Genomic DNA, 18,066 nt, shown 5'->3' with positions numbered 1-18,066 from the left:
CGAAAGGCGTTTTGTTGTTGTGGAGGCCAGCCGGGACTATGGCGTGTGCCGTTGCTGCACATGCGCTGTGCGTCGGTCAGCGGCCGTGGCTATAACGGCGGCGGCCGTTGCTGCCGCGGGTCGCTGAGTCGCCGGCGGCCGCGGCCTTGGCGTGGACCCCATGAGGAGGAGTTAGCCGAGCGGCCATGGGCTTGCTGAGCAGCAAGGCGTGGCGGGGCCGGCCGGCGGCGGCCCCCGATACCCCGCGCGGCGAAGGTCCGGCGGGGGCTGTGGCGACGGCAGCGGCGGGCCTGAGGGGCGTCGGAGGCCGAGGCGGGGCTGCCGTCGCCGCCAAGAGGAAGCGGGGCGACCTGAGCGCGTACCCGAGCGACACGGACAGCGACGACGAGAGCGAGCGGGAGGAGCGGCTGCTCAACACCCCGAGGAGGTACTTCGCCTCAGGGCAGCGGCGCGCTCACCTGCGGAACTCGCTGCCTCAGGATGCCGCCCTGCGGGGACCGAGCATGCTCCTGGAGAACCCGGCTGAGGCCTCCAGCGTCCGAGGCAGCCAGCCTCCGAGGGGCAGGTGCTGCGGAGCAAGCGGGGGCCGCTGGCTCGCCGGTGCGGGGAACCGCGCTGGGCTGCAGGTGGGGGCCTCCTGCAGCTCCCTCTGGGGAACCGAGGCAGCCGCTTCATACCCAGTCAGGCTGTTGCGATTCCTGCGTTGCAGGAGGTTGGGCTAGATCCGGCATAGGCAAACTGGGCCCTCCAGATGTTTTGAGACTACAGTTCCCATCATCCCCGACCACCGGTCCTGTTGGCTAGGGATGTTGGGAGTTGTAGTCCCAAAACATCTGGAGGGCTGAGTTTGCGTGTGCCTAGACTAGGTGATCCTCGGGACCTTGCCAACTCTTACCATTCTATGATCTGCCCATCTTGCTCAGTGCTTTCTAACAGGGCCCCTGGTTCCCAAACATTTGGGGGCCACCACCACCATAAACTCATCCCCATGCCCCCCTTTATTCAGCAGTTTGCACGCCTCACTGAGGAAGAGCATAATGCCACAAAATTTAAAATACTAACAACCAATTGCAGAATAATTCAAAACCCAGTTAAAACTGTTTAGTTTAACTAATTCGGCCTTTCTCAAAGTTGGGTCCCCAGGTGTTGGAATACAACTCCCATCACACCTTACTACCAGGACCAGGGCCAACAACATCTGGGGAGCCAAGATTGAGAGAGGATGAATTAATTCAACCAAATGTGACCCATTGGCATCAGCTTGTCAAAATCTGTTAGTCTTTTACTCTACCAGCAGCCACCCGCCATGTCGCTTAGTATTTTTGTATTTGATTTCTGTTGGAAGCCGCCCAGAGTGGCTGGGGAAATCCAGCCAGATGGGCGGGGTACAAATAATAAATATTATTATTATTATTATTAGTGCCTGCCACTAGCAATTTCTCTGCCCCCACTGGGAACCACTGGCCTACAGTGACAGGGAGGAGCTTTCCAAGGTTTCAGACAGGGAGTCTCTCCCAAGCTGTACCTGGAGATGCCAGCAGGGATTGTTCCCAGCCCCTTCTTCAGGCAAAGCAGATGCTTTACTATTGAGCTCATGTATTGAGCTCCTGGCCTTACCATTTTGCAAATCCAAGCACTATTATAGCAGAAACAGAAGTTCCAACAGAACATGCACATGCCTGGTAACATCTTAAAAGTACGTAAATGACATACATTCCTGGGGCCTAAGGTGAGCCTGTGTTTTAAGGCTAAACTAGATATGATCCTACTTGTATGAGAACCTCAGCAGCAGGATGGAGCTGATAACGCGAAAACTTTATGTCCCTTATGAGAGCTTGCAGGCAGGTAAAGGATCAGTAAATGGTGTTGGCTGAGCCAGGATATGCTCTGTAGTATCCATTGGTTCAATGGGATGCTTGCAAAGAAGGTCCAACAAGCTTTCAAAATGTTATGTGCTGGAATTCAACACTTGTTTTTTTTCTCCTTAATCCAGGAAAAAATTAAAAAGCACTTCCAAGTATATATATCAGACTTTATTTCTAAATGGTGAAAACAGTGATATTAAGATTTGTGCTCTGGGAGAAGAATGGAACTTGCACAAGATATACTTATGTCAGGTAAGAATAAAACATTTTTTTCCTAGGCAGATCTTGGGCTCCAATTCTAAATCCCTTTACTGTACTAGGGAGCAAGTTCCACTGAACTCTGTGGAACTTGTTTCTGAGTAAGCATGCAGAGGATAGTGCTGTTAGACACTCTCTTTATCCCTTGTCTGCCACTATGTCCAGAATCCTTAAGAGCAGCAGTGAGGTGTACATTAATGGCTAACAAAGCATATTTTAGCTCACTTGAATAAATTAAACATAACATATTGATTGTTTCCCTTGGAAAAAATAAGGTTGTCAAAAGAAATATACTACTGTACAAATAGACTTTATTCTTTTGATCTCTCAGGTAAACTTCTGTGAGTGGTAGCATCTCATAATGGGGTCACCTCCTGCTGTGATGGAAAGTTCTAGTAGAGCAGTAGTTTTCACTTCCTTGGATGGAAAACTAGCTGTTTCTAGTTTTATATGAATTACATTTTAATGAAAAGGTATACAGTACTTACATGGTGTGTGTATTTGTGTTAATTTACCTACACCTAACTGTGTATGCATATAGCAATGTATGTATTTCTGTAGCATGAGACCACCTTTGTACATCTATTTGTACGTCTTGCATGTGGTTCCTTTTCCAGTACCCTTCTAAATTGCTGCCCATGGGAGTTTTTGTTCAAATTTCAGGCAGTATTCAATATTCTTGTAATTACTTCTGCCCCCTCTTGTTTTACAGTAGGTAGTTTAGGTTTGTTTGGTCAAAATGATTCATAATCTTAGTTGTGTGTTGTCCAAACTTGGTTAAAAGCAGTGTCCCTTTACTCGTGAAACAGGAAATTGTGACTTGATAGTGATGTACTAACCAGGAATGAAAGCCTTGTTTGATCCTGGTTTCTGTTCCGGAATCTATTTCAGAGATAATGGGAAACCATAGCTTGATTTAACTCGGATCAAACACTAGAGTAGGCACATGGGGTGGTGGGTATTACACGGTCTGAACACTCGTTTCTATTGTCATAAACCATGGCATAAAAAAGAGTGCTCAAACATACTTTAGAGATCAAACATGCTTGAAATAAAGGCTAATGAAGAATTTGCTTGAAATTTATTAGGAATGGAAGAGATCTGTCATAATGCCTCGTGATATGGATGTACAGCACACTTTCTTTGTACCATATTAATTTGCTTATTATATATTTTAATTGCGTATATTCTTAAATTTTAAGCATTTGAATTAAAATCAGGGTCTTTTTTGTAGTCTGGCTATTTTTCGAGTATGTTCAGCGGTTCTTGGAAGGAATCGGAAATGGATACAATAGAACTGGAAATTCCTGATCAGAATATTGATGTAGAAGGTAAGCAAAGGATGCTGTTCCTTTTTTTACAGAAGACGTGAGTACTTTGTCAAGTCAGCTAAGATTTTTTTTAGTTCTCAAAATAAATTGTTTATTAAAACATTATTTGAATCACATTTAGAGTTGGAAATCTGGGGAATGTTAGGAGAAGATTCTGGAGAACTCATTGGAAAATTGGTTTTTCCATTTGGGAGCAGTGTTAAAGACAGGCACCTTGGGATTTCTTTAAAACTTTTTATGTTGTCAATGTAAAAAACACAAGATGAACAGTCCGACTCCCACCAGAATGTTAGTTACAAAGGAGCAGAGCATTTGAAAATCTGTTTTTTATTTGTTGATGTAGCAAATAGTTGCTTGCTAAAGTCTGACTACTCCGTTCCAGTGACTTAAGAGTTCCCCCTTAGTTTTAGTTTAGGTTGGTTATTATGGATCATTTGGATAACGTAGGATTTTATATTTGTCATGTTCCTGACCTGTCATAATTGCTGTTTCTGTTGAGCGGTTTGGCTTCTCAACAGCTTCTCTCTGCTGCTTAATGCTTCTTAATGCATTAGACTGCTTTCTCAGTTTCTCAGTTGCTAGTTATGCAGTTTGTTTTCCTTTCTTAAGTGTTGTTGATGTGTTGAAAGTTCTTAGAGGGTTTCCTGACATTAAAATTTTAAACATCACTTTGAGCACTTACGTTGGATGCAAAGGAATTAATTAACTAAAAACACTAATAATTTAACTTTGTGTAATATACCCATCCTGTACATTTGACTGCTTTTGATGGGATGCTTGTTTCCCAGCCTTACAGGTAGCATTTGGGTCACTTTATCGAGATGAAGTGTTAATAAATCCCAGCAGAGTCATTGCACTCCTAGCAGCAGCCAGCATGCTGCAATTGGTAAGTAGAAATGGCTACCTTTATTTGGCACCCTCCCCTTTCAGTTTATAAGCTATGGGGCATTTGTAAAATGTTTAACTTGGCAAAAGACATGAATTCAACTGGGCCCCAAAGTCATCATCTGATGCCCTTTTCTGTGAGCCCCCTCCACAGGTGGTCTAGAGGGTGGCAACATGAAAGGGGCCTTTTCAGTGGTGGTTCCATGCTAGTGGAATTCTCTCCCCAGGAAGGCATGCTGTCACCTTCTTTATATGTTTTTAGACACCTGGGTAAAACATTTGCTTTTTCCCCTGGGCTGGTGGCCTTTAATTTTGAGGGTTTTCTGAAATTTGTAGCCCTTTTAGTGGGGCAGGATCTGTAAGACCTCTCTTTAATTTGAATAAATGTGTCTTTAGGCTTTTGTTGATTGTGTATACTATAACATTTGTGTTCATACTATTTTGTAAGCTGCTTTATTAGTCATTTTCCTCACAAAAGGGACCCAAATATAAATGATGATAATATGTAAGAATACTCATTTCATAATGAAAAGCTGAACATTTTATAAATGCCCTGTAACTGTTCCTTTTAACAATTTCCACCTTCTGCTGCTTCTCTGTATTATATATGCAATACATGTGCTTTAAGGTTGTATGTTCAATCCCTCTAAGGCAGCAGTGGGGAACCTGTGGCCCTTGAGTTGGTATTGGACTCCCAGCTTTTCTTCAGCCCCAGCCAGCATGGCCAAGGTCTAGGGATTTGAGAATAGTGGTCCAACAGCACCTGGAGGACTGCAAGTTTCCTGCTCCTGTTCCAAGGGCTCTCATGAGGAAAGCTAGAAAAGTGTCTTTTTGGACTGCTGCTAGCAGTTCTCGCACACAATAACTAGTTTGACGGCATAGTTTCTTATGTTCCAAAATGGGGGCAACTGAATGATGACTGGAGGTATATATAGGTTTCCTCCAGGCTTGTAGGTACTATCAATAATTTATCTATTGAGTTCACTTTCCTCCTAGGCTATTCTGGGGAGTAGATTACACATACTATTTAGGCACTGGAGATTTTTTTCTGTCATTGTGTATTTTCAGGATGGCTTAATACAGCAATGTGGTGAGACAATGAAGGAAACAATTAATGCAAAAACTGTGTGCAGCTATTATAATTCTTCAGGAACATATGGATTAGATTCCCTGAAAAAAAAGCAAGTATCTTCTTTGCATTGAAATGAGTTTTATCTAATGAGATGGCATTTCTAAAAAATAGTGTAATTCCCCTTGGAATCACTTTGGGAAGCAGCTAATGTGACTCCTTTATGGGCATTCTTTCATCTTCCTGTTTTGTAAATTACTCTGAAAAGTATGTTCTTCGGGATATTCATGTTCCTATAGAAAATAGGGGATTAGTTTTAGGTAAGTAAAAGTAGGCTTGACATTCTGAAGACATTTCTGTCCAATACAGTGAAGCTAGGACTTTTGAGTACAGTCTACTTTGTGTTACGATTGCTTCAGGTTGCATTTGTCATGGGATACGAACGTGCCGAACCCGGAAGTACCGGAATGGGTTACTTCCAGGTTCGGCAATTTACGCAGACGCACAAGATGACAGCATGCGCAGAAGCACCGAATCGCGTCGTGCACATGCGCAGACGCGGTGCTTCAAGTTGCGGAACTTTCAGGTTACGAACGGGACTCCAGAACAGATCCCGTTCGTAACCAGAGATACCACTGTATTGTGGGCTATGGTAACCAGGAATCAGAAAGTTGGAAGGATGACACAGGCTCAGAGTGATACTTTATATTAGGCTTCCTCAAGCTCGGCCCTCCAGATGTTTTGAGACTACAATTCCCATCATCCCTGACCACTGGTCCTGCTAGCTAGGGATCATGGGAGTTGTAGGCCAAAAACATCTGGAGGGCCGAGTTTGAGGAAGCCTGCTTTATATTGTTGGATGCAATGGAAATGTAATATCCATGGTGGGAGTGAAGGGAATTATAGCAGGATGAGCAGGCATTGCATGTGGGGACTTCATGGTATATGGTGATATTTGGTAATAGGGAGCAAATATCTACTCTGCAAGCTGTTTAAAATGTTCTTCCTAGATGTTTAATTGTTTGGGGAAAATCATCTTTCTGTGCACTCTGATAAGACTGATATATGTTAAATCTAGGTGCCTTGAATGGCTCTTAAACAACCTGATGACACACCAGTGTGTGGAACTCGTCAAAGAACTCAGGTATTGAGATTTCAGCTATCTTGGATTAACTGAGATATTGAGAGATGTTTAGCCTAAAATTATACAAATTTAAATGAATCTGTTCATTACCTTGACATTTCATGTACATGTCTTCTGTTCCAGTATAAACCTCATGAAACAGCTGATCAGTTCCTCTAACCTGTTTGTCATGCAAGTGGAGATGGATGTGTACACTGCTCTTAAAAAGGTAGTAACCAAGGCGCCGATAGTCCTGTGTGTGTGAAACAGGTGCCCTAATGGTGTATTTGCACCAAACCAGGCTTAATCCACAATTGCTCTGGTCCAGGTGCTGCTGTGTCATAAAACATTCTTATTTCCAGTACAGGCAGCCCCTGTTTACGAGGCAGTTAGTTTCGAAGGCACCATGTGCACCAGTGAAATCGTGTATACAGTGGTACCTTGGTTCTCAAACTTGATCCGTCCTGGAAGTCCATTCCAAAACCAAGGCGCGCTTTCCCATAGAAAGTAATGCAAAACGGATTAATCCGTTCCAGACTTTCAAAAACAACCCCTAAAAGAGCAATTTAACATGAATTCTACTATCTAACAAGACCATTGATCCATAAAATGAAAGCAATAATCAATGTACTGTACTGTACTGTACTATAAAATAAAAATTTAAATTATTATTTTTTCTTACCTGCACTGATGATAGTCATTGTTTGGATGGGTGACTTTTATCCATTTCCACAGTCACACAGTCAATCAATCAGTAGCTGAACTGGGTTCCACACAGTCACAAAAACAAATTAACCAAAAAAGCCTCAAAAACAAAAAAGCAAAATAAATAGCGAAAACAAAAGCATCAAACTTTATCCATTCTGGACGTCGGTTTGACTTCCGAAATGTTCAAAAACCAAGGCACAGCTTCAGATTGGTGCAGGCAACCTGGAAACAATAGCCGACAGCCGCATTGGACATTCAGCTTCTGAAAAACGTTCGAGAACTGGAACACTTACTTCTGGGTTTTCAGCGTTTGGGAACCAACGCATTTGAGAACCAAGGTACCAATGTAATTGAAACCCATTGAAAAATCCTACAAACCCCCCATTCTGCCTCTGCCCTTGCCCCCCTTCCACTCTTTTAATGACGTTTCAGAGATGTCGTTATGATGTTTCTGCATTACTTCAAGGTTCGGCACAATGCGCGTAAACATCACACTCATATTGAATGTGCGTAAATGGGGGCTGCTTGTAAAAGGGGTGTGTGTATGTTTTCACACTGAATGAAAAATGTTCCAATGAAAAAAATTAAACTTACACCAGTTTATTTTTATCCAGTGGATGTTCCTTCAACTGGTGCCTTCTTGGAATGGATCTCTAAAGCACCTTTTAAATGAAGCGGATGTTTGGTTTTCCAAGCGTAAAAAAGGTATTTGTGCAGCTCTGGAGTTTGCGAATGACTGTGCAGGTTGAAAATATAAAATCTTCTCTTTGTGCAAGATATTGTACCTTTGTACTTTGAAGCTGATAATATGCAATTGGCGTATTTAATGTAGGCTGGAAAGCATTTATCCTTTACTTAGCTTCATAAACCATAGTTCTATGTGTGATCCTGAGCACTTAAAAAAAAGCAGGATCTAGTTGTATTAAAACAGATGAAAGTAAAGTGAGTGAATGAAAATAAAATTGTTCCAATTTAAAGGAAAATCTGATATTTTTCAGCTTTGCCTGCAGAATGCATTTCCTACTTTCTGTTACTGTACAATTGACCATAAATAGTTTGGGTGGAATCCAATGAATTCATTGTTAGCAGAATGACTTCTGTGAGTGCAACAGCACTTCTCCTGATGTGTGCTCCCACATCCCCTGAAATTGGCTAAAGATGGTTGAGTGATCCCCCAGAGCAGATTTGGGAGGAGGGGCAGGGCCAGTTCAGCTGTGCAAACATAACAAAAAAGTTTTTGAATTTATAATGGATTGCTTATTATCACATTGCAGATTTTGGGGATGGCATCTCATTCTTGGAATCAGAACCAGGAAGTGCATTTTTGGCAGTGTTCAGACACCTACGGCTGCAGTACATAGTCAGCGATCTGGCATCAGCAAGAATTGTTGAGCGAGATGGTCTGATACCTGCAGGTAAGATTGGAGCAGCTCTCTCTTTCCCCCATGGCTGCAGACAAGGTGGGTTCAGGACTGAATATGTGGCCATGTTGAGGGGGTTCAGATCCAGTTTACTAATGTGAAAGTGGTTGTGGATCAAGTGGGGTTTGGGTGCAAAGCATTCCTACAGCTTAATGCCGGATTGCAGGATCTCTGATGGGAGGATTAGGAATACCGTTCCCCTGTCCCCTCAAAATGCAGGGACAGGTGAAAATGCCTCCATAGCTATAGTGCTGTCCTGGGCTCATATGTGGTGAATGTCATACTGTAAGTGAAAGGTTTATTTTGTTGCAGTATGTTCTAGGCTTGTGTTTTCTGCATGTCTTGGGAATGCCGCCATCGATTGTCACCATAGTTTATTTTAGTTTAGTAAACAAGAATGTTTTGGCACTCTCTGGAAGTTGTTGGGAGGAACTGGGGTTTTGTGTCAACATGACAAGGTGGAAGATTTTACAGAAAAATGCAGAACTAAACTGAGTGAGATTTAATGGTAGAAAGGAAAGCTGAATGGGCATGAGAATGAGGTGAAGTGGCAAATGTTGAGATGAGAGGAAATTAGTGATTTGGGTGGAACTGAGGCCTGTTTAAGTTGGACTGAAGTGGCAAAAAGGATGGATGAATTAAATACTCTGAGCACCAAATTTTATAGAAACCATTCCAGGTAAGGTCTTAGCTGAAACTGGATTACCTAGGTGCAAATTAATGACTGACCATTTTTCATTTTAACCATAGTAGTGTGTGTGTGTGTGTGTGTGTGTGTGTGTGTGTGTGTTCTTTCAAACAGCGGAACCCCCCCTTTTTTCTGTACTTCTGTCACACTAGCTGAATGGTTTAGTGTAGGGTGGTGGGGTCCTGTAGTTAGCAACGTGCATAGATTTGTCTTAAGTTATAAGACTTTTTAAAGTGCTGCTTAACTTATATTCCCCATCTGTAAAAGGACCCACTTTGATTTTTTTAAATTTTAGAATGGCTGTCCTCTGTTTACAAACAGCAGTGGTTTGCCATGCTCAGAGCAGAACAAGACAATGACATTGGGTATGTATAGCACACCCCTTTCTCTATAAGTTTGTTAGTGCACCCCCTTCTCTGGTACAGGCACCTCAGAATGTGGCTCTCATAATGAAAGAGAAAAACAAAGTGTGGCTAATTTAACATTTTAAATTTATGAGTTCTGGTCTTTTGGGGGTGGTTGTCTGCAGCAGCCCAGAAATTTTGGCTTTCTGTGTTCAACAGATGCTTGGCGTTGCCATCATTCCCAGAGTCATCTGATCATGCTTATGGCAGTGTTGGAAAAGAGAGAAGTGGCTGCTTTTTTCATCCTCCAAAGCCTGGTGCAAAGGATGAAAGGACCCTGCCCCTCTCCCTAAGGCCTCTGTATATTCTAGAGATTTAGAGGGAAAGCTTGGTACAGTGGTACCCCGCTAGACGAATGCTTCGCTAGACGAAAAACTCGCTAGACGAAAGCATTCGTCTAGCGAGAGGCTGCCCCGCTAGACGAAAAAGTCTATGGGGCTGCCTCGCAAGACGAAAAAATTTCGTCTTTTTTTTTTCGTTTTGCGGAGCGCGGCTCCCATTGCCGCTCCGCAAGACGAAAACCCCGCTAGACGAAAATTTTCGCGGGACGAATTATTTTCGTCTAGCGGGGCACCACTGTATTGGTTTCCAGTAGCCCAGGGCCTTTTCAGCATTGTTTGCACTGTGTCATCCTTCTGCAAAGCCAGAACAGCGAAAATTCAATGCTTCTGCAATTTGCAGAGTACTTGGGAGAAATTCTGTTGCTATTTGCACCTTAATGAGTGGATTTCTGGAGGCCTGGTTCTGTGACTTTATTTTTAGCGCAGTTGAACTTTATTTAATAAAATTAGTACATTAAGTTGGCTTTTACATTATGATATGTATGAAAGCCTTTTCACACACTTTGCTGAAGATGTTACATAACTGGTTGTGATGTTAGGGGTTGGTTGTGCTTTCATGAGCATCAAATGTTTGGCCACTCAAGTTGATCTGTAATCAAAGCTTTCTTTGGGAAAGAACTTGCATTTCTCTCTGTCCTTAAATCTTGATGCTTATGAATTTGAAGCTTGCCCTTCACATAAATAACTTGGTCTTTCTTTTATTTAAAAAACAATTCCCAAACCTTTCCCATAAAGAATTGCACTGATTCACACTCTTTGTAGGTGTTGCCCTTTTTAGCTATTTGCCTATTAGCTTAAATGAGGCAGTACAGTGGATGCTTGGGTTGTGAATGCGATCCATGCGGGAGGCGCGTTCGCAACCCACACCGCTGCATCTGCACACGTGCGTGATGCAATTTGGCGCTTCTGCGCATGCGCAAAGCACAATTTGGTGCTGCGCTAGCACTGAAACCCGGAAGTAACCCGTTCCGTTACTTCTGGGTTCGGCGCAGTGCACAACCCAAAATCGCACAACCTGAAGCAGCCGTAACCGGAGGTATGACTGTATACAGATTGCAAAATCAAATGCCCTTTGCAGTCCAGTCCTCTGTGCATATTCACCCAGAAATTAATCTCTCTCAGTCCTAATGGCGTTTACTCTCTTAACTGCTCTAGGTTAACCAATGGCCTGATTATGTAGAAGGCAGCTTCAGTCTATTACAAATATACTAAGTACAGATGCACAGTGTATTGAAACATAAGCAGATCATGAAACTGAATTATTTCAGTTTGAGAGAAGCAGGGTGAAGTTTTCTAAATACATGGTCGGAGAAGATAATATCCAGAATTCCAACTTTTCAGTAGTAACTTCTGCAGTATGTCATTTACAGTTTTAAGTTGTTTGCTTTCTACCTGCGAAAGGTTTCCTGCCTAAGCTTTTATGCTGCCCAAGATGTGTGTGTGTGTGTGTATACATTTGTTTTATAGATTTTAGACTGATCTGAGCTGCACAGAACACCAAGCCTTGGTTTTGGCTACATGGATGAGCCTCCACAAACCTGTGGTTGCTGTTGGGCTTGTGTGTTCCTCCTCACACAGCCAAAAGGAGGACTTCTGCCAAGTGTAATTTAACTTTCAAAAGAGCCTCAGCTTAGCATTATGTACAAACCAGGTTCCTGGCGTAAAGCAAAGTTTAATTTAATCAGCCAGCTCTGTAACCTATTGTTTGAAGTTGGTTCATTATGAAACTTATCAGACAAGGATGGAGGGAATGCACAAGTAGGACATGTATATGTGTGGTTTGTGCGAAGTGTGTGTGTGTGTGTTGCTTTCACTTCACCCACTGGCATGCAGTGCCCAGAAGGGAACCCAGCCATTAGCTGGAATGCGTTGTATTCAGTGCTAGTCATGCTTATAGTAGGCCCATTGAAATGAATAGGTTTGCCTAACTTGGTTCCATTTCATTTCATTGGGTCTGCTCCGAGTAGTGGTTAGTGTCACTTACAGACTCACTGTTAAGACCATGTTCATGGAAGACAGTCTTACTTGGTTACGAGGGATGGCCAAAGAAGAAGAACCCTCTATGCTAAGACTTCCGAAAAGCTTTTGAAGAGTCGTCCTGCAAAGACTGAATAAATTTAGCAGGCATGGGATAAAAGGTAGGGGGTCCTTTTATGGATCAATGACTTGTTACAGAGCAGGAACCAGAGTGTAAGGTCCTTGGGTGGTTGCTCATGAGAAACCTGGCAAAACTCCAGCCGTTTCTTTAGTAGTTTTATTGTGCATACTATGTACAGTGCAGAGCTAAAAAGTCTGTTTCAACCGACTTCAAAATCCGGGAGTGGCCCCTTCCGGTTCTGACCCCAACATAAGAGTTTCGGTATCCCCTCTTTTCATTTCACCCCTCTGCGGAGTGCAGTATCTCTGCAACATCCCCAGAGCCTCGGCTCTCCAGCCTCTAAGCTGCTTGCCCCTCCCCACTGGAGACCTCGCTGCTCCCTCTGCTGGACGAGGAGGTGCTACTGGTCAGGTGGGGCTGAGGCTCTCTAGCGTCCTGAGAACCCTTCCACCACCCTGCGCTGAGCCGGGGACAGTTCCCTGACACAGAGGTTAGGAGTAAAGGGAGGGAAGTATGCTATGGGATTCCTCAAAGAAGGGAGGGTATTTTGAGCTATTAGCTCCCATCTGCTTAACTCTGGAGTTCTTTGTCATTGCAACCTCCAGTGGTAAGGATGGAATTGTGACTCCTCAAAGTGCATGGTAGGCAGAGTAGCTGTAAGGGTTCTGATAACACAGGTGTTGGTCATCTGTCCTTCCTACTTTATTGGCCTTGACTGGCAGTTCTTCTGTTTGTATCAAGCACCATTTCACCAATGTTCCCCATTGCCAAGTTCCTGCTTGTGGAATTGTGGTTCTGCAGATTCGGGGTTAGTGATGTAGCTCCATGTCTCCCCTTGTTGTGATGGTTCTCACTGATCTTGACACACTCAAATTTGTAGTTTTGTTGTAATGGTTGCATAACTCGCAATTTTAATGGTAAGGCTCATTGTTGAGTCCAAATAGGTAGGATATAATATTGTAAAATATGTAAATGTGAGAACTGTGTTTGTTTCTTGGGGTGTTTCTGCTTCTGGTGTGTGTGCTGTACTCATTTACTCGCTTTGTTAGACTCCCCTCCACTGGAACTAGGCCAGCCTGGAGGGTTGTAATCATTCTGCATTGGTTAGCAGGAGTGTTTTTACTTAGACTTATACTTGTGTAATGATATACAAATGAAAGGGTTGAAAGTGAGTTCTAAGCAAGATCAGGCTAGGCTGAAAACCTTCGTACCACAACATCACTGCCACCCAACTAGTTTTCTCCCTTGTGTTGGCAGTATCCTGCAATAAGCTGATCCACCTGGATAATCTTTGGCCTCTACCAGCACAAGAAAGCTCAGTAGCAATCTTATCCTGGTCTATTGTATATAACCCAAGGAATGGATCGGACTGATAATAATTTAATAATCATTTTTATTATTTATATGCCACCCATCTGACTCTGTTGCCTCAGCCACTTTGGGTGGCTCCCAACAAAATATTTAAAACTTAATAAAGCATCAACCATTAAAAAGTAAGACAGTGCGCAGGCAGGTGGGTCTCAACTGGTGTACCAGATGGAGCAAGCCAGCCACCTTGGATGCAGAATTAACCTGCACTTCCATGGACAGCTGAGTTCAGAATGACCCCAGGCTGAACACCTGGTCCTTCAGGGGAACAGTTACCCCATTCAGGACCAAGGAGCCCCCCCTGCTTCCCCCTGTACCCCAGAAATAGTACTTCTGTCTTGTCAGGATTCAACCTCAATCCATTTACCATCATCCAACTTTCTCCAGACACACCAGATGTTCACCACATTCATTGATTCCACTTTAAATGAGAGGTAGAGCTGGGTATCATCCGCATACTGGTGAACACCAAGCCCAAACTCCCTGATAATCTCTCCCAGCAGCTTCATGTAGATGTTAAAAAGCATGGGGGAGAAGACAAAGCCTTGAGGTACCCCACAGGTGACCGCCCAGGGGTCCGGACACTCATTCCCCAACACTGCTTTGAAGGATGAGCAAGGAATTTTGATGCAAGCAGCAGGGAGAACCTCCTGAAATGTTTTCAACACCTTTGCAGTTTGTCTTGGATGTTTATGTACCCGATTTAACAGGCCACTTTTCTTGCTCTTTCATCTGAAAAAAATGACATTTTATAAAAGGCTCTTCTGTATGTCCAAAGGCCTCAAGAAATTAATAAGGACGAGCTGGAAGCAAACAGCATGCGGTGTGGCAGGAAGCTTGCAAAGGATGGAGACGTAAGCACAAGTGTTTTTCCATGCCCTTTCAAAGCGGGTAATTCATTAACAATTTTTGTGAGTGGTTTGCTGAAAATTGGGTTATAATGCAGATAGTGTTTTTATAAACAAATTCTTATGAGTCTTAAGTACCTTAATTGACATCTATACAGGTGGTATGCCAACATGCCATCACTATTGATAACAACCACCATAGAGCTTTTTTTAGCAATAAACCTATTGATAGAATATCACAGTTTTCCTGTACTGAGATCAAAATAGATCTGTGGCAACCTATTCAGGTGTAAAACTAAAGCATATGTTTAGTATGTAACTATATGTGGGGCAATGACCTCCTTTATTTCTTCAAGTATTGTTGGCGATGGACAGGTTTCAACTTTGGCTTTGATCTGCTGGTGACTTACACCAACCGCTACATCATCTTCAAGCGTAACACTTTGAATCAGCCGTGTAGTGGCTCAGTCAGCTTGCAGCCCCGGAGGAACATTGCTTTCAGGTGAGTGCACTGTGGTTCTGCCTGCTTATCTCCACCCTGGACTCCTGTTTCAGGGTCAAGCTATACTGTGTTGCTGCAGTGAGGAGGTACTTTTTCCCTGATGCCACTGAGAAATATTCTGACTGTAGAGGACAGTGTTGCACGTCCTAGCTGTTGGCAGGAGTTTAGGGAATCAACTTTTGAGAAATTGCCCTTTAGTGTGATTTCTTGGAGTCCCTTTGCTGCTGCTCCTTGACAAGGGTTAGCCTCTATTCATCCCAAAATATGGGTGCTAGGGAAGGGAGGGGGGAATATATCCATTTTGCTTCCTTTGCTGTCCTGAGCCCGGTTTGGCGGGGAAGGACGGGGTATAAATAAAAATTTATCATCATTATTATTATTATTATTATTACTGTATGTATCCAAGCTTTCCCAACCCCACAGTTTTTTCAGAGAAAAGGCATGAGGGATCAAGCATGCAAAGAAAGATGAAGAGCATGACTTGGGAGCAATGGATTAAGGCACCCTTTCTCCCCTCTGCCCAAATTCCTCCTCGGTTCCAGTTTGTAAATAGATATTGGGGAATTTGCTAGGTGGTTTGTAGATACAATATTATGACACTTGCCAAGTCATACAGACAGTTCCAGTCCATGGAAGCCTGTGTTTAGTGGCAAAATTTATACCAACATAATAACACTGGCACAATGTTTACCATTGTAAGGGTCGCCAGTGTCTGCTGGCAGCTTTACAGATTCTGTTTGCCTCCCTCCCTCCCTCCCTCCCTCCCTCCCTCATATCACCCTATATACTGGAAGAGGCTGTATAGCTTCTGTGAACTGTAACACTGATTATAAAAAATGCCAGTTGGCATTTTTTCTCTACCTGCCCCCCCACCAACCCCCCCCCCAATACAAACAGTTCTTCTGATTCCCCCCTCTCCCAAATCGGTTTCAGCTTGCTTAGTGTAACTTTTTATCTGCCCTTAGGTTGCGTCTGGCTTCTTTTGATAGCAGTGGGAAGCTTATTTGTAGTAGAACAGCAGGATATCAGATATTAACCCTTGAAAAAGATCAGGTATGTGTTTTCAGCACCTTTGGCTCATTTTAGATGCTACTGCAAGGTAGCACTGGCTCTTCATCCCTTGAAAAGTGTTTCCAGGGAGCAACAGCAGGAATAAGAGCAGAGAATGGGACAGAATGAGTTCTAGGTCTTCCTGCAGGCAGTATGAATTATAAGGGGGGAAATCTTGTTTCCTTTGTTGCCAAAAATATGGTTTTACTTTTGCTTTTCAGGAACAGGTAGTGATGAATTTGGACAGCCGACTGCTGGTTTTCCCTCTGTATATTTGCTGCAATTTCCTGTATACGTCCCCAGAGAAAAAGACAGAGACTGATGGACAGCTGGATAACCTAGAAAGCTGAGAGATACCTTTGGGTCTTGTTCTCATGACTTTTTTTATTTCAAGTGCCCTTGATGCACAGAGAGAAAAGTAGTAAAATGGCCTTACTGTAGCAGAAGAAATGCAGCTTCCAGCCCTTATCTGTACATTCCTATGCATATCTGAAAGGTTTCCAACATAATTTTGGCATTTTTCCTGTGAATCTTAAAAGAGCCAAAGGGAAGGCTACACTTGAGAATCATTACCAGTTTCTTGCCAGTTACAGACAAGATGGAAATGCAGCTAACTAAACTGGACATGTTCCTTAAATGTGAATAGCACATCCGTAAAATCCATGATAATTACATGTGGGATAACATGTAGGGTAACGCCTCTTCAGGCTGAACCTGCAAATGTTAAGGGTCAGTTATAGCCTTGATAAAACTCCACTGCCTTCAGTGGTTGTGCACCAGGGTTCACCTTTACCCCTTTATTTTTTTAAATTCATTTAGCATTTGGGACTTGTAAATATTTCCTAATGAGGAGTATAATATATATTTACATGTATATCCTATTTTGTTTTCAAGATTATATTTTTTAAACATTGGATGTATTTTTAAAATTCATTTTGTGGATTACATAGAAGTAGAGGTGGTTCTGGTACATGGGTTTCATTGAACTAAAGTCCAGGCATGGGTCTCTCTGCAGACTGCCATGCCAGTATTGGGGAGATGCTTTCTTGCATGGTTAAACACAAGACTATCCCCCAATGCTGAGGACTGGACACGTCTCCCCTTGTGGGGTAGCAAAGTCCAGACCCACGAGCTCCTGCCTTTAAGAACTGTAAATGGTATTGAATAGCTGCATTGGGCAGGCTGGGGTTTCTTTGTTCTTTGAAGAGCTATTTTTATGAAATTTCAAACCTTACGCAGCTCTTAATGGGCGCAGGAGGCTTCTTGGGATCTGGCCTTCCAGCTCACTTGGGAAGGCTGTGGGGGTTGGAGCAGAAACTGGTGTGCCGTAGTTAAAATGCTTATGTATTCAAAGTGCTTGGCTTATGGAGAACTCTGCATGGCGTACCTTACACACAGAGGTTTACACTAGCATTCTGTTGGAGATAATGGGGTATCATGTACAGATTTTTTCTAAAGTGATTTTAGTTTCATTACACAAATATTGGGAGTTTACATCCTAGTTATGCTCAGGAACTTGAGTGTGTTTGAACCGTTTTTTTTTTAGATACATTGCAGAATCCAAATTAGGAACTGAGGTCAAAGCATTCATGTTTTGGATTGGTGTTTACTTTTTTTTTCTAAGTGATCTATTAAAGGTAAGATGTAAGTGGATTTAGTTTGTACGTATTGGAGGGTGGGGGTTGCTGTGGAATTTATGCCTTTCAATTTTTGTCTGTAGCCAATTTTTTGTCATATACCCTTTGTATGCTATAATATATTAGCAAACTGTGAATAAACCATTCACAATTTAGATTGCCTGGTCCTGGTTTCTCTCTGGGGGTCTGCGTTGGGGGGGTCTGCGTTTGGGTCTATGAAAAATAAGGATCAGAATGCCTTGTAAACATGTTTTAACTATGTGCTGCATGAAGAAGCATTTCCTTTGGGTGGTCCTCAGTCTTCCAACATTTAGCTTCAACCCCACTGAGTCCTGGTATGATGAGAGAAGGAGAAAAAGGTCTTCATTTCTGCTTTCACCACACCATGCTTAATTAAAAAGCCCCAGCTATTGCCTCCCTCTGGCCCTTCTCTGGCTGGCTATCAGCCTCTCTAGTTTTTTGGACAGTTG

General features: G+C 43.0%; 1 protein-coding gene across 2 annotated transcripts; it reads left to right on the top strand.

Moving 5' to 3' along the window:
- Positions 1-85: 85 nt before the first annotated feature.
- On the top strand, positions 86-17,751 carry GMCL1 (germ cell-less 1, spermatogenesis associated). 2 transcript variants are annotated; one of them, XM_033159139.1, is made up of 14 exons: positions 92-427; positions 1,994-2,117; positions 3,358-3,454; positions 4,243-4,340; positions 5,408-5,520; positions 6,487-6,552; positions 6,676-6,760; positions 7,854-7,944; positions 8,514-8,654; positions 9,644-9,713; positions 14,338-14,413; positions 14,764-14,909; positions 15,875-15,962; positions 16,181-17,751. In XM_033159139.1, exons 1-14 carry the CDS (start codon positions 186-188, stop codon positions 16,307-16,309), a joined length of 1,566 nt encoding a protein of 521 aa, XP_033015030.1. In that variant the 5' UTR covers positions 92-185; the 3' UTR covers positions 16,310-17,751. The 2 variants fall into 2 exon arrangements, 1 of the variants encoding a protein (XP_033015030.1); XR_004427244.1 differs by lacking the exon at positions 16,181-17,751 and having other exon boundaries at positions 86-427; positions 14,338-14,450; positions 15,875-15,956.
- Positions 17,752-18,066: the final 315 nt, after the last annotated feature.

This window comes from Lacerta agilis, chromosome 8 (genome assembly GCF_009819535.1).
Source record: "Lacerta agilis isolate rLacAgi1 chromosome 8, rLacAgi1.pri, whole genome shotgun sequence".
In the NCBI taxonomy this organism is placed as follows: domain Eukaryota; kingdom Metazoa; phylum Chordata; class Lepidosauria; order Squamata; family Lacertidae; genus Lacerta; species Lacerta agilis.
This window is presented reverse-complemented; position numbering and strand designations above follow the sequence as displayed.

Bases quoted from the DNA above. Each gene is read 5' to 3' on its own strand.
- GMCL1 (XM_033159139.1), top strand. From the start codon at position 186: ATGGGCTTGCTGAGCAGCAAGGCGTGGCGGGGCCGGCCGGCGGCGGCC. The intron at 428-1,993 runs GTACTTCGCCTC...TCCTTAATCCAG, and splicing joins CTGCTCAACACCCCGAGGAG to GAAAAAATTAAAAAGCACTT. The intron at 5,521-6,486 runs GCAAGTATCTTC...TGTTAAATCTAG, and splicing joins TTAGATTCCCTGAAAAAAAA to GTGCCTTGAATGGCTCTTAA.